The following is a 17,474-nucleotide window of genomic DNA, read 5'->3' as shown; positions in this document are numbered from 1 at the left end:
GGGCCAGCCATGGTGGCTCACACCTGTAATCCCAGCACTTTGGGTGGCCAAGGTGGGCAGATCACCTGAGGTCAGGAGTTTGAGACCAGCCTGGTCAACATGGTGAAACCTCATCCTTACTAAATATACAAAATTAGCTGGGCATGGTGGTGCATGCCTGTAATCCCAGCTACTTGGGAGGCTGAGGCAGAAGAATCACTTAAACCTGGGATGCGGAGGTTGCAGTGAGCCAAGATCACACCACTGTACCCCAGCCTGGTTGACAAGACTGAAACTCCGTCTCAAAAAAAAAAAAAAAAAATTATTCATTTTGGTGTTTAGTATATCCTTAGCCTTAATGAAACTACAAAAGTGGCAAAGAACAAACAAAAAAAATCAGAGCAATTATTATTTAAGATTCCAATGAAACAATATTAAAATACGGATAGTTCACATTTGTTGTTTATGGAGAACTCTTTTCAGGAGATAAAAATATATCTCAAAATCAAATTATATCATCATCCAGGCAAGTGGTTACTATGTCACTAAACTAGAAAAAAAAAGGCAGTAAAATTACCTAAAAGCTGTTGGAGAAAAACAAATATTTAATGCATTCAACATTCATTAAATTAGAGCTTTAAATACCAAGTTTAAATTTGAGTGCGCTGTGGGTCACTCTCTTTACTTAACTGTCATATGATTCTAGGAAGGCTACATGCCCAGAACAGTACAGGACAATGTGTGATATTAGTTTGATTTTCCGGCCACCAGAGAAATCTACCAGCTGTCACCACAGAACCATAAAGTTCATAAAAATCAAGTGTCTTAAACACACACACACCACATACACACACACACACACACACACACACACGTTTCTCAAACACTGAAAAGTTTAATCTATTTGACTGACTCTCCAAGTCTATGAAAATGTCAATCCTCATATTTTTCTAGTTCTCAAAGTGGAGAGGAGGCCGTGACAGTTAGGGCTAGAACTGGAATAACAGAGCCCCCAACTGTGAAGTTCTCCAGGCCCCAAACTATCAGTAGCATAAAACATGACCAAGGTACTTAAATATTACTGTAAGTGTTTCTGTACAAGAAAAAAAAACGGATTCAGCAGAACTCTTTTCAGGAAAAGAACTTCATGAATTGAAAATCGTGTCGATAACCTGATCGGGAATACAATGAGACACCAAGGAAAGTTCAAACAGCAATTGATTGTTTGCAAACCAACCAAAAATGATGGGAGCCATTTACAACAGTTTTGGTTTTGCTGAGTGAGGATATACAAGATTATAGTTAGGGGTGAATTACTGTAAATACCTCTTGGTGTTTCGTCACTCAGTAAGCAACCACTCTAGAGAGTTTATTTAGAAATAAAGTTGAAATAAGTATTTAAATACTTATTTAATACTGTACTGGTATACTGGTTTGAAAAGGCACTAAATTTTCACAAATTAAGATGGAGGTATTCTTTTTGGGGTTTTTTTTTTCTTTTTTTTTTTTTTTTTTTTTGGACAGAGTCTCACTCTGTCACTAAGCTGGAGCACAGTGGCACGATCTAGCTCACTGCAACCTCTGCCTCCCAGGTTCAAGCCATTCCCCTGCCTCAGGTGCATGTTACCACGCCCAGATAATTTTTTGTATTTTAGTAGAGACAGGGTTTCACCATGTTGACCAGGATGTTATCGATCTCCTGACCTCGTGATCTGCCTGCTTCTGCCTCCCAAAGTACTGGAATTATAGGCATGAGCCACTGCACCAGACCCTATGGGGGTACTGTTAAGTTCTTTTGTTCTGTCTCATTCTTTCCCTCAAGATATTTGCCTTTTCTTGTCTTAGGAGTCCTTTGGCAGAACATAGACCACGCTCTCCTTGTAATGAGAGAATAGAGATTAGGGCCTTTCCAATGTCTTTTCTGAACTCCCTCACTGGCTCCTATGATTCCATGCTTTAAATGCTCCTCAGGTAAAGGTCGAAATGATGCCTCACGTACGCTAAAAACCCTTCATGCTTCTGTAAGTTCACCAAAGCTTGTGGTAGACATGGGATGCTTTGTTGTTGTTGTTGTTTGTTTTGTTTTTGAGTCGGGGTCTTGCTCTTTCACCCAGGCTGGAGTGTAGTGGTGCGATCTCGGCTCACTGTAACCTCCACCTCCCAGGTTCAAGCAATTCTTCTGCCTCAGCCTCCAGTGTAGCTGCAACTACAGGCACGCGCCACTATGCCCAGCTAATTTTTGTATTTTTACTAGAGACGGGGTTTCACCATATTGGCCAGGCTGGTCTCAAACTCCTGACTTTGTGATCTGCCTTCATCAGCCTCCCAAAGTGCTGGGATTACAGGTGTGAGCCACCCGGCTGGGATGCTTTGTTTTAAAAGAAAAGTTACATTCCAACCTTGATGGCATCTTCCCTCCTTATGAAAAGAACCTGGATACTGTTGAATTAAACAAATGATATTATTTTCTTTAGTTGAAAATGAAAGACCCATGAGGTAAATATAAGCCTGCAATAGTTTATGTAGCTGACTGGGGAACTTTGGAACACAAATTAGGCTATGCATATGTAATATTTCTAAAACTCTAAGAGTCAGCATTTATGATCCTAGAAATGTTAAGCATAGGTTTTGATAGGCCACAACTATGCAATGGATGCCACTAAAATATTCCTGTCTTTTAAGCACTTCCTAACAGAATTCCTTTGACTCTGAACCTTTAGACATTTATTATTAGAGGCGTGTTTTTCTCTCTTGGAAGTTACTTTTTCTTCCCGGTTTGCAGCACTTTAATAAAGCGAAGTGATTCACTCTACAGAAGCACTGAAGCAGAGAAAAGCCTCATGGAGCCATACTGAGGGAATGAAAACATATCTCGTTAATTCAGCCTTCCCCTTTTGTCCTCTTCCTATCGATCAAAGAAAATTATTTTAAAAATCATTCATTTGGAAACATACATATACAAGGAGTTTGAAATCTGTGTGTGTGTGTGTTTCATTTTTGCATATACAAAACAAAACCCTCTAGAAAGCTACTGAAGCTTTCTGACATCATCAAGTTCTTTTCTGTGAGTCATTAAGTTGCTGAAGCCTAGAAAATCAAATTTAGTTTAGGGCTGCTTGATAATGTAGTAAAACAGTAAATTGTGATTCACCAATTAGTTCGGGTAATTAGAAAATCAAAAACAAGCTCTGAGTGGGTGGTGGACACACCTAAGTAAAGTCCATTATCATTGTCATTCTATATGTTCACTGATTATAATTGTAATAACACCTTTAGGTGATGATACTACATTCAAATATTTTTGTGACAGAGAATCTACAAGTATCTGTGTTTATAAATTACACAAGTAAATTAAATACTTAGTTCAGTCACTCATTCGTTCACTATCTTTTCCTTCATTATTTTCTTTCCGGGCTCTGTGTTAGGTCTATCTGGGCCTTGCTTGCATAGAACTCTCATTCCCTGGTACTGTGTGTAAATTCTTCAAAGATAGAAAAGTAAATGTAAGTTAGAATCCTACAAAGAGGATGACTTTGTAGTTAAAATGTTGTCCTCTGGCTGCTTCCTAAATTCCAATGATGTTGTCAGGACACGTATCAGAAATAAGAAACAACCAGTTTGAGAATTTTCTTGCTTAGAGGTTTTGCCTGGTTGAGAAGAATTATGTGATAGATAAAAATGAGAAAGGAATAGTTTTTTTATTTTAAACCAACGTTTCATACGACCTCTGTGCACATTTGTGGAGATCTAAGGTGTCTGGCTGTATTTAAAATGTATTTCTCTCCGTAAATTCAAATCAATACAAGGATTGGTTGGATGGTTGAAACAATTTGTCACTAAGCACTTCAAAATGTGTCTTACTTTGCTCTTTTCTTACTGCTACTGAGGTACATAGGTATGGTTATATGGTCCAGGGTTTTCCAATAAAGATAATAAAAGGATGATAGGGATGAATTACCTGAGCTTGAGCCACTAAAGAAAAGGTATTTCTCGGATGATGCAGTCATTTTCATGCTATTTTACTGTTCAAAAATGGAACAATGTTGTTCTACCATTATCAGTGATTTTTAAGCTCATATTTTAGTGTTCAAACATAACATTTTTTAAAAAACGAGAAAATTATTTTCCTCGTAATTGTATCATTACCCCTAGATGATTTGTTCTTTGTAAGCTCACAATACGTATTTTGTATTATTACACCTCACTACAAAAAATAATCACCGAATTCTAAGGGAAGCAATAATCTTTGATTATTTTTTGTAGCATCTCAGTCATATATTTTAGAATAGCTTGGATTATATTTCACTTGAATGAAAATGCACAATCAGAAATATCAAGAAAATGTGGTTATTTATAGTTAGAATGAAAATTTAACTCCCAAGCATTATTTAAAATGCAGCTGTCTCCTCCTCAACATATATTTAATAGTTCTCTTCTTATTTTTTCCCTATTTATAGGTCAACGGAACAGAAATTGAATATGAATTTGAAGAAATTACACTGGAGAGGGTAAGAAAAAATTTTTTAAAATCCAGAGCCCCAATCTTGCATTCACATTCTGTTCTACATCTTAATGAGTTGTCTTGTGAAATTATACAATTGTGTTTTATAACCTGGAAGTTTCCCACAGGACTCACAATGAGAATATTAATGAAATGCTCACAGTAGAAAGCATTGAGACAGCAGACCAAATAACAGAATGTTCAGTATGTAAATTTCATTGCCAGGATTTGGAGAAATGAATGGGAAAGAGAAATGTTTGATGAGCTTGTACAGCACTTTGTTCGTAATGGTTTTATTATTAGTGTTTTGGCTATACATTTCAGATATGTTACAAGACATTTTCATTTGTGTGATATCGATACTATCATCATAACTATAGTTACCATGCGTTTCTTATTTAGTTAAAAAAAAGTGGTGCATTTTAAAACTACTCCCACAGGAAAAAACACAACAACCCCATAGAGCTCTGCAAATACACTGGTAGGACCCTGGCAAAGTCCTTTGACAAATTAAGGAAACTCTGCAACGCGATCCTAATATATTTAGATATCTTGCAGAATGATAAGAGAAAGGCCAAAGACCATGTAGAAAAAAGTGACCAAAAAGCATTAACAGGACATTCATTAAAAAAGAAAAACCAATAAACAAATGAAAACTGTTCAACCTCATTAAGAACAAAGGAAGACAATGAGAGCAAACAGGTTTTGCCTGTCCAATTGGCAAAAACTTAAAAGGAATGTGAATATTCAATGCTAGTGAGAGGTTCTGAAAATTAGTACAACCCTACAAGAGCAATTTGGAAACATAGATTAAAAGCCTTTAAAATGAGTACATTTTTTGACCCAGAAATTGTACTTACAGGAATGGACAAATGCACAAAGAATGTGCATATTGACATGATTTATAATAGTAAGGTTTGAAAAACATAGATGTTAAATAATAAAAAAGGATAACATGTTTATTATATATTCATATAATAGAAATTATATTGAAATATATTGAAATAGTACTTTAGAAAATATTTAATTACAAGGATAGAAGATCTACCTAGATTATATTATTAAATCAAAAATTGAGTTTTAAAATGATATTTAAAATATAATTCAATAAACACAGAGCTATGGAATATAATATATATACATAAATACACTCATAAAGCCTGGAAGGATGTACACCAAATGTTATGCATTTTGGTGACTAACTCCTGTTAAGGATTTTGGGGTAATTTTTAGTTTCTCCTTGCTTATATTTATAAATAAACCTACTATGATAAACACATACCACATTTAGTATAAGAAATAAAAATGTAAATATTTTCACTAAGCTATCATTCAAACATAAATTAAGATTCTAGACCTGCATTTTTTATCCTTTTTATCTCCTTTTTAGTTTACTAATTATTCACTTTCCTGAGTCAGAGCATTTCTCATCTTCAGGCTGATTTTTATCAAGTGCGAGTGCTTTTAAACAAACATTTACATTGAAACTTAAGTGTTTGACAGATGGGTTCTTTAAAACTTCCATTATAAACTTGATAAAATTTTAATGGTATCCTAACTGGAGAACAGTGAGGCTTATGGAAAATCAGCTCAAATGAGACAAAAAACCCCACACATTTTTTCTAAATCATTAAGTTTCTCTCCAAGACAAGCTGTATGATTTATGGAATGCAGTACAACATGAAAATGTGGGGCCTTTCCAAACACAGGACTCAATGCAACTGAACAGGTCTCATGCCCGGGAAGATGAGCCTTCTCCTTTTTCCTCATCCAATGTACATCACCATCTTGAATAGAACACTGTTTCATTGCCCTGGTATTAGAGGTTAAAAAGTAAAAGCTAACATTGGTATGAGAGAGAACATTCAGTAGGAGTCAGACAGCTGTGGGTTCTAGTCTGGATTCTGATCTTACTTGTTTGCTGATCTTAGACTTGTCAGTTTACCTTGCTGACTTACTGCCTTGGGGTACGTGGCCATACTCTGAACTTTGTTACTGCCATTAACAGCCCCCTCTCCAAAGCCTCTATCAGGCAATATCTTTCTGAACACTTCCTCCCTTCTGTTCATATCATTTATTCTAGTACCTTCTCATTGAAACTTCTTTAGCCCCATTGGAACCTCAGATCATTGACTTCACCATTTCTGCCTAGCTTTCACCTTTCTTTATGCCCTCTCCTCCCTCACCACCTAGCATGTATTACCTGGTCCCTCACTCTAATTCTCCCTCTCATGCATATTTTTTTTCTCTTCTCTAGCTTTCTGTGCTCATCCAGCAAAACGCCAGTCCAGGCCGGGCGCGGTGGTTCACGCCTGTAATCCCTGCACTTTGGGAGGCCGAGGCGGGCGGATCACTAGGTCAGGAGATCGAGACCATCCTGGCTAACACGGTGAAACCCCGTCTCTACTAAAATACAAAAAAAAAAAAAAAAAAAACTAGCTGGGCGCGGTGGCGGGCGCCTGTAGTCCCAGCTACTGGGGAGGCTGAGGCAGGAGAATGGCGCGAACCTGGGAGGCGGAGCTTGCAGTGAGCCGAGATGGTGCCACTGCACTCCAGCCTGGGCGACAGAGTGAAGACTCCGCCTCAAAAAAAAAAAAAAAACAAAAAAAAAACGCCAGTCCAGGTTAGCTTACCCTGGTTAAGCCAACACTTTCCTCTTCACTCCATGCCACTGCCTCAGCAACTGGATATGGCTAGAGAAACACTCACTCATCTCACTTTAAATTTTTAACCACTGATTTTAAGTGAACTCTCAAGACTTCCTAGCAATTCTTACACACTTCTTTAGAAAAAATCACTTTCTCATACTCTGGGACAACAATTTCACACCTTATCATATCTCCTCAAATCTCAAGCACTCCCTTCTCTCATCCTCTCTTTCAGCTGTTGACCTGCCTTAATATATTTTTGAGAAAATCCAAGTAATCAAATGAAAGCCACACTTTCCTACCACCAGGTCTGCTAGCATATTCTCCCATGGCAGTGAAGGAAATTTCCTACTGCATTCTAAGACCAACTTTTTACTTGTTACCTAGACTCCATTACCACTTACCTGTTGAATGATTTTTCTTCTGCAGTTACCTCCTCTCTCTTCTACAATATCAAGCCCTATCTTGCTTTTTACTGAATAACTGTAACACAGACACAGTATAATATCTTTCACCTTAGAAAAAATAAGTAACCATCCACTAAACCTATGTTTTCCTTCCACTATTACCTCATTATTCTATTTTGCTTTACCAAAAATCTCGGAAAATTGTTTATTTTCATTAGCTCCCCTTTATTACCTCATTTTCTTATTTTAACCTGTTTCATGTTGTCATCCCCACAATAGTCATAAATCCATTTATATCAAAGTCATAACTGGTTCCATCTTGCTAAATTGAAGCATCAGTTCTCAGACCTAACTGACTTCTTAGCAGGATTTGATGCTTCCCCCTTCCTTAAAGATGTCAGTATTTTAACTTCCAGGACAAAACACTCCCCTGTTCTTTTACCCGCTCAGTGGCTGCCCTTTCTCAGCCTCCTTGCTGACTCCTCCTCTAAAGGTTTCAGCACTCCAGATACCCAGTGTACAGACCTCTTCTCCATCTTTTCTTCATTCCCTAGATGGCCTCATCCAGACTCATGCCCTTAGATACCAGCTGTCAACTGATGACTCCTAATTCTGAAGCCATGACATCTCCCTAAATGTGAACTTCGAATGTGTATGGCTAACTGTACAGTTGGCATCTCTGCTGCTTGATTATTAAGAAAGCCCCTTCCCTGCAGTCCCTCTTCTCAGGGCCAAAGTAACTGCTACCCTAATATCCTTCATCTTGACTAATTGGTTCTATCATTTCCCATGTTATTTATGCCAGAAAAATAATCTAAAAGTCTTGCTCAATTATTCTTGATCCTCAGAATTCATGAGTAAGTCCTGCTTGTGCTACCATAAAGATATATTACAAAATCAGTCAAATCTTACCACCTGCCCTGCTGAATCCTAATTCAAACCAATTTCATTCCACGCCTCAACCACCATAATAGCTTCCACTTTTGCCCTGCTGTTATCCTCCAAGTAACCCGAGTTATCTTTTTTCAAAATATTAATATAAGCCAGATCATACAATTTATATTCTTAAGACACTCCAAAGGTGATAATTAGTTTCATTATCATTACATACAAGACATTCTGTAATGTGACACCTGCTCCTCTCTCCAATATTATGTGCTCACCACCAACTCTTCATAAATTTCACTCTAGCCACAATGACCTTGACATTTCTCAAAAAAGTCAAGCTTTTCCTAACTCAAGGCCTGTATGTATGTTATTCTAGCTGCCTGGAAAATTGTCCTTTATATCTTTGCATAGTTTACTCTTTTTATTATTTAAACATCTGCTCAAATATCATCACCTCAGAAAAATCTTCCCTGTTCACTGTAATTAAATTAGTACCATTTCCATCATTCTTTTTTCCCATTTTATTATTACTTAATTGCACTCACCAGTATCTGAATTTTATATTATTTATTTATAGTCAATTTTGTTAACATCTATCCCTTCCTGTAAATATATGCAGTACATAAAGTCATTTTATATACAAGTTTTCTAGAACAGCATCTGAAATTTACTATATACTCAGGGAGTGCTTGGCATCTAAATGAAGTAGGCCTTGCTCTATTACTGGAAGGACAGTAACATAGACGCACATGGACTGATTTGAATTCAGGTTTGAATTCTGGCTGTAGCACTTTCTAGTCAAGTAACCTTGAACTACATACTTAACTTCTCTGTACCTCAGTTGCCACATCTGAAAATGAGGCTAAACTGTTTATAATTACCCCATAGGGGCGTTGTGAGGAATGCAAGAGTTAATGTAAAGGTTTAGAGCAGCATATATAGTTACTTCTAATATTTTCTTTGGTTAACATGGTAGTTCTCACAAGAATTATTTATAAATATAATTGAGGAAGTTATTAAAGATATAGCATTCCACTCTCAGTGAACAACTTAATGTAACAAGAACTTCTTTTGTCTCTGCTTTTCTTTTTCTTTGTTAGATGTCAAATATCCAATGACAAATAAATAAGTTATGGTATTTGCTGTGTGCATTTACAGCTTACACTTTTTCTATGTTTAACCCCTGTAACATTTAATTTAAGTAATAATCACATTTAGTAACAGTCCTATGAGGTAGATATTGCTAACTCCATTTTACATATTAGGATACTGAGACTCAAAGATTAAATCACTTGCCAAAAATCATAGTTTTATAAGAGATGGAGTTAGGATTCAGCCCTGTGTCCAACAGATACTAGAACCTGAGCTTATTACCACTGAATTAGACTGCTGTCAAAATTAAGCTTGAATATCATTTCCTCCAAAAAGATTTTCTTGGCTTTCCCTCTTGGGTAATATGTCTCTTTGAAAACAGGCAAGGGCCAGTAGCTCAGGACTGTAATCCCAGCACTTTGGGAGGTTAAGGGACTGGATCACAAGGTCAGGAGATCAAGACCATCCTGACTAACACGGTGAAACCCCATCTCTATGAAAAATACAAAAATTTAGCCAGATGTAGTGGCAGGCGTCTGCAGTCCCAGCTACTCGGGAGGCTGAGGCAGGATAATGGCATGAACCTGGGAGGTGGAGCTTGCAGTGAGCCGAGATCACACCAGTGCACTCCAGCCTGGGTGACAGAGCAAGACTCTGTCACAAAACAAAACAAAACGAAAAACAACACATGAATAGAGAACTTATCACACTAGATGACGAATAAAATCTGTTTCTTCCACTGGTCTATGATGAAAGAAATTTTCTCATAATGTTCTTTATGTTATCATGGTGACATAAAAAGAAAACAAAAAGCCCTTGGGAATTTGTAAACAACTTGACGACTCCTCATGCACAGTAGCATTGTTTAATGTATTAACCACTTGACACACAGAGTGAACTTTGTGAATATCTTTTGTACATTTATTTGTCAAGCACCTGCTAAACACAGGTACAGGGTACAGTCCTTGTTTCATAGAATTTTTCAGCCTGGTCGAGGACATAGAAGTAAATGGGCAAAAACTATGAAGATGAGTAGATTGCTTTCAATATGTGGTCAGCATGAAGTAATTTCCTGAGGCATCATAACTGAACTGGTTTATGAAAGGTGAGAAGGAACGAGCCATGTAAAAGGGAATGGAAGCCAGACATAGTAGCTCATGCTTGAGGTCCCAACTACGCAGGAGACTGAGGCAGCAGGATCATTTGAACCCAGTAGTTCGAAACTGCAAAAAACTATGATTGTGTCACTGCACTCCAGTCTGGGCCATAGAATGAGACCCTGTCTTTAAAAAATAATTTAAAAAAAAAAGAGTAGTGGAGGAAGGCCTCTTAGATAGGGAGTAGCAGGTGCAAATGTTAACGGGCCCATGGAAAACTAACATGCTCAATAAAAATTCACAAATATTATACAAATATATTCATTTATGTCTAAATACACACATGCTTGGGTGGTACCTCTGTATTTAATAATTACATTTGCATATGTTTGAAATATGCTTAAAATATACACTGATAATTGCACATACATAAACTTTGCAGTTCAGTTAAGAAATTTATCTATTATCAAAATTATTTAATTGAACTATAAGATTTTAATACAGTTGACTATATAAAAACCGAAATTCTATCAAATATCTACTCGAACCCTGCCTGTTTTTTTATTCTTGTCACTATTACTAAAAATAGCTAAAGAGACCTAGAAAATATGAGGAACTTAGAAACTCAAAAGCTTTATGTTATTTGAAGTAACAGATCCTTAATTCTATTTGAAATTAGGAATTTTCGTAAAGATCAACAATGTGAGATGAAAGAATTTGGTCTGAATAAATCAGACATCTAATGATTTTCTAGTTATTCTGATATCTGGAGAACTGGAGAGGCCACTATTAGACAACTTTAATGGGTCTCTTCTTACCTGGCAGTTCACTAATACTGTTTTTAAAATTCCCACATTACATACCTTATATCCTAAACTTGTTTCCTCTACAGGAATTTGCATGATGCAATAAATCAGTCATTTTTCTTTGTCCTGTAAGTCATTTTGCTTTGGCATAGGTGGAATAATGACTAACAAAAGTCAATAATGTACATTTCAGGAAATGGTTCAGATTTTTAAATTTTTTTACTAGTTGCAAAAAGAATCTCTAACTTGTCAGATGAAACATTCAAGTAGTACCACATGGCCATCATTCTGCAGCTGTTGGGAAAGCACTCCAAATGTTTTTTCTTCAGTGAGGGTGGGAGGAATATGAGAGTCAAAGAAGGTAGCTGGTAGTCATTTTAGCATCTTTGCAAAACTGTAATCATGCATGCTGGTTGGCGTTATAGAAGCATCATAAATCCATTATCCATGCTTGGTCAACTAACTACTCTTGATACAAATCATGTTGGGGGTATGTAAGCTATTAATTTCATACATGGAAAATGGATAAATTAGTCAGAGCACGCAAAGACATGGACTGTATTTAGCTGCATTTGCTAATGTCGTAAGAATCCAGGGTGTCAGGAAGGCTTGAGATATCAAAGGTGCGTATGGCTGAGAGGCTCAGATTGTAATAGTAAAAGGAATTTGCGGAATTATACTCTAGGCATCTTTGAATTCTCCCTTCTCTTTTGCATTTTCCCATCCTACAAATCACTAATTACATTCTTCTATCATTCTCAATATACTTTTGAATTATTTCCTCCTCCATCAACATTGGCAGAATTTAGCCATTAATTATTTGTCTTAAATAGCATACCTGCATCCTTTCCCAAATCCTATGTATATGCAATATTGCAGCCAAAGTGATGTCTTTAAAACATGAAAATGGTTATGTCATTTTCATCCTAAAATTTCTCCAAAGGCTCTTTATTGTCTTTAGGATAAGGTTTAAACTCTTTGGTGTGTTATTTAAGGTACCCATGGATGCCCTCTTCATCTTGCCAGCCTCATTTCTCTCTCTGAGCCCTAGTTCATATTTTGAAGTGTAGTCATTCTGAACTACTTGCAGTTACAGAAATACATGTATATAATATGTGTGAATTTTAATCAGAGTTTTATTGGTTTTGGTTAAAGGTATTACAATAATTTGGGAATAAAAATAAGCTTATACAAACAGTGGAGGCTGGAACTTGACTACAAGTGGCCCCATACCCAACACATCTGCCCACTAATCTGCACCTAGCATTGAGTGTGTATCTCCAGGGGCAGACCCTTTAGATCACCAGGCTTTGGAGTTTGCAGCCAGCACTGTTAGGATCAGCCTGAAGTAACATAGGGGACTAGATGGCTGACTAGATACAGCTGGGAGCACCTCTTTCACTGAAATAAACCAAAATACTGAGTAAATCATCACACTCAAATAGATCTTTTGAAAGAAAACATTGAAAGTTTATAGAGAGGTGACATAGAAACCAAAGTAGAAGAGGGAGGAAGCTGGGAACCCTGCACAGAGTTGACAAGCTCCAGGGCCAGTTCCTGGCTCTGAATAGGACCTAAAGAAGGGTGTACTTTGCTGGTGAAACCCAATGCAGGAATCTAGTCACAAATGAAGAGCTTCAACCCTCTAAAAGCATCCAGAAATGAAGCCAATTGACTATACTCAATATATACCACAATTCAACTCTAAAAAAATAAAGGATATAAAAACAGGTCAGGTGCAGTGGCTCATACCTGTAATCCCAGCACTTTGGGAGGCCAAGGTGGGTAGATCACTTGAGGTCAGTATTTTGAGACAAGCTTGGCTGACATGGTGAAATCCTATCTGTATTAAAAATACAAAAATTAGCTGGGCATGTTGGTGTGTGCTTATAATCCCAGCTACTTAGGAGACCGAGGCATGAGAATCACTTAAACCCAGGAGGAGGCGGAGGCTGCAGTGAGCTGACATCGCACCACTGCACTCCAGCCTGGGTGACAGAGCAAGACTCTATCTCAAAAAAATAAAAATAAACTCCAAAAGCCTGTCCAAGTGATAGCAATGTCAGATAAAGGAATGTGGCCATCTCTGATGAGAAAGAATCAGTGCATAAACTCTGGCACTTCAAAACTTCAGAGTGTCTCTTTACCTCCAAATAATTGCAACAGCTTCCCAACCGTAGTTCCCAATGAGATTGAGATAGCTGAAATGGCAGACATAGAATTCAGAACCTGGATGACAAGGAAACACAACAAGATTCAGAAGAAATCCAAGGAAGCCAGTAAAACTACCCAAGAGTTGAAAGATGACAGAACCATTTTAAGAGAGAATCAAACTAAAGTTCTGGAACTGAAAAACTCACTACAGGAATTTCATAGTATAGTTGCAAGCATTAGCAACGTAATAGACCAAGCTGAGGAAAGAATCTCAAGCTCAAAGACTGATCTTTTGAATCAACGTAGTCAGACAAAAATAAAGAAAAAATATTTTTTAACTGAGCAAAACCTCCAAGAAATATGGGATTATGTAAGGAGAACTAAACTACAACCCATGCTGGTATTCCCAAGAGAGAAGGAGAAAGAGTAAACAACTTGGAAAATGTATTTGAGGATATAATTCATGAACACGTCCCCAATTTCACTAGAGAGGTTGACAGGCAAATTCAAGAAGTACAGAAAACCCCTGCAAGATACTATACAAGATGACCATCCCCAAGAAACATAGTCATCAGATTCTCCAAGATTAACATGAAAGAAAAAAAATCTTACAGGCACCCAGAAAAAAGGGTCAGGTCACTTACAAAGGAAATTTCATCAAGCTAACAGCAGCAGAAACCTTACAAACCAGAAGAGATTGGGGATCTATTTTCAGCATCCTCAGAGAAAAGACATTCCAACCAAGAATTTCATATGCAGCCAAACTAAGTTTCATACACAAAGGAGAAAGACAATCCTTTCCAGACAAGCATAAGGGAATTTGTTACCACCAGACCAGCCATACAAGATGTCCTTGAGGGAGTTCTAAACAGAAATCAAATAATGATACCTGCTACCACAGCAACACACTTAAGTGCAGAGCCATAGACCCTATAGGCAACTATACAAGCAAGTCTACAAAACAACTAACAACAGGATGACAGGATCAAAACATCGTATATCTATAGTAACCTTGAATATAAATGGCCTAAACGCTCCACTTAAAATGCACAAAGTGGCAAACTGGATTAAAAAAACAGACCCAAGTGTCTTCAAGAGACCTCTCTAACATATAATGACAACCACAGTCTCAAGGTAAAAGAATGGAGAAAGACCTATCATGTAAATAGAAAACAAAAAAAGAGCAGAGACCACTATTCTTATTTCGGGAAAAAAAAAAAAAGATTTTAAAATAACAAGTCAAAAGTGACAAAGAAGGGCATTATATGACAATGAAGAGTTCAATTCAAAGAGAACTTAACTATCCTAAATATATACATACCCAACATTGGAGCACCCAGATTTGTAAAACAGGTACTTTCAGGTCTATGAAAATACCTAGCCACATAATAATAGTAGGAGACTTCAACATTCCACTGACAGTATTAGATAGATTATCAATGTAGAAAACTAAGAAAGGAATAATGAACTTAAACTAGACACTTGACCAATTGGACCTAATATACATCTACAGAATATTCTATCCAACAATGATAGAATATACATTCATCTTGTTTGTATATGGAACATATTCTAAGATCTACACGCTTTATTTGTAAAGCAAGACTCAATAAATGCAAAGAAATAAAAATCATACCAAACATATTCTCAGACCACAGTGCAATAAAAATAGAAATCAAAACCAAGAAGATCTCTCAAACCACACAATTACATAGGAATTAAACAACTTACTCCTGAATGACTTTTGGGTGAATAATAACGTTAAGGCAGAAATGACAAATTCTTTGAAATTAATGAAAACAGAGATGTGAGTTACTAAAATCTCCAATAGTCAGTGAAAGCAGTGTTAAGAGAAAAGTTTATAGCATTAAATGCCTGCATTAAGAAGTTAGAAAGATCTCACATTAACAATGTAACATTACACCTAGAGGATCTAGAAAAACAGGAACAAACTAGCCTCAAAGCTAGCAGAAGAAAAGAAATAACTAAAATCACAGCAGAAGTGAATAAAATCAAGATGCAAAAATATATACAAAAGATCAGCAAAACCAACAGTTGTTTCTTTAAAAGGATAAACAAGATTTATAGACCACTAGCCAGAATAACAGAAATAAAGAGAAGACTCAAATAAGCACAATCAGAAATGACAAAGATAACATTACAACTGATCCCACAGAAATACAAAAGATCCTCAGAGACTATTGTGATCACCTCTATGCACACAAGCTAGAAAATCTAGAGGAAATGGATAAATTCCTGGAAACATACAACCTCCTAAGATTGAACCAAGAAGAAGTTGAAACCCTACGTAACCCAATAATTAGTTCTGAAACTGAATCGGGGCAGGGGGGGAAGCTAACTGTTCCAAGAAAATCTAGGAAGAGGGACCCCTCCCTAACCCATTCTACAAAGCCAACATCATTCTGATACCCAAATTTGGCAGATACATGGCATAAATAAAACTTCAAGCCAATATCCCTTATATGAACATAGATACAAAATTTCTCAACAAAATACTAGCAAACTGAATCCAGCAGCACATCCAAAAGGTAATTCACTACAATCAAGTAGGCTTTATTTCTGGGATGTGAGATTGGCTCCCTATATGCAAATCAATAAATGTGATTCATTGTATAAACAGAATTAAAAACAAAATTCATATGATTATCTCAATAGATTTAGAAAATGCTTTGGATAAAATTCAACATCCTTTGTGATAAAAAATCTCAACCAACTAGGCATCAAAGAAACATACCTCAAAATAATAAGAGCCATCTCTGAAAGTCCTATAGTCAACATATGACGTGGGCAAAGCTGGAAGCATTCCCATTGAGAACTGGAATAAGACAAGGATGCCCACTCTCACCACTCTTACAACATGGTACTTGAAATCCTAGCCAAAAGAATCAAGCAAAAGAAAGAAATAAAAGACATCCAAATAGGACAAGAAGTCAAACTGTCTCTCTTTACTGAGAGAATAGAAAACTATGTATACTGTATATTCTATGAGAGTATAAAATACTATGATTCTCTACCTAGCAAAACCCTAAATACTTCACCAAAAGGCTCCTAGAACTGATGAAGCACTTCAGTAAAGTTTCAGAATATAAAATCAATGTATAAAAGTCAGTAGCACTTATAGACAACAATAACATTAAAGCTGAGAGTCAAGTAACAATGCAATCCTATTTACAGTAGCCACAAAAAGATTTAAAAACCTAGGAATCCATCTAACCAAAATAGGGAAAGATCTCTGCAAGGAGAACTGAAACACTGCTGAAAGAAATCAGAGATGACACAAACAAATGGAAAACCATTCCATGCTCATGGAGTGGAAGAATCAGTACTGTTGAAATGGTCATACTGACCAAAGTGGTTTACAAATTCATTACCATTCTTATCACATTACCAACATTATTTTTCACAGAATAAGAAAATACTAATCTAAAATCCATATGTGGCCAGGTGCAGTGGCTCATGCCTGTAACCGCAGCAGTTTGGGAGGCCAAGGTGTGTGGATCACAAGGTTAGGAGTTTGAGACCAGCCTGACCAACATACTGAAAACCCATCTCTACTAAACATACAAAATTAGCTGGGTGTGGTGGCGTGCACCTGTAATCCCAGCTACTCAGGAGGCTGAGGCAGGAGAATCACTTGAACCCAGGAGGTGGAGGTTGCAGTGAGCCGAGATCGCGTCATTGCACTCCAACTTGGGTGACAGAGTGAGACTCCATCTTAAATAAATAAGTAAATAAAATTCATATGCAACCAAAAAAGATACTGAATAGCCTAAGGAATCCTAAGCAAAAAGAATAGAGCTGGAGGCATCACATTACCTGACTTCAACTACACTACAAAGATACTGAAACCAAACAGCATAGTACTGGTTCAAAAATAGATA

General features: G+C 36.8%; 1 protein-coding gene across 23 annotated transcripts in view; it reads left to right on the top strand.

Moving 5' to 3' along the window:
• DLG2 (discs large MAGUK scaffold protein 2) overlaps positions 1–17,474 on the top strand; it is a 2,222,296-nt gene that overhangs the window by 1,508,018 nt on the left and 696,804 nt on the right. For all 23 annotated transcript variants that reach the window (XM_008020354.3, XM_008020345.3, XM_008020348.3 and 20 more), the window contains one exon: positions 4,437–4,487. In XM_008020354.3, the coding sequence (XP_008018545.1) occupies positions 4,437–4,487 (51 nt within the window). The remainder of the gene's footprint in view (positions 1–4,436; positions 4,488–17,474) is intronic.

This window comes from Chlorocebus sabaeus, chromosome 1, assembly GCF_047675955.1.
Source record: "Chlorocebus sabaeus isolate Y175 chromosome 1, mChlSab1.0.hap1, whole genome shotgun sequence".
In the NCBI taxonomy this organism is placed as follows: Eukaryota; Metazoa; Chordata; class Mammalia; order Primates; family Cercopithecidae; genus Chlorocebus; species Chlorocebus sabaeus.
Note: the sequence above shows the minus strand (reverse complement) of the source record. Positions and strands in the feature narration are given on the sequence as shown.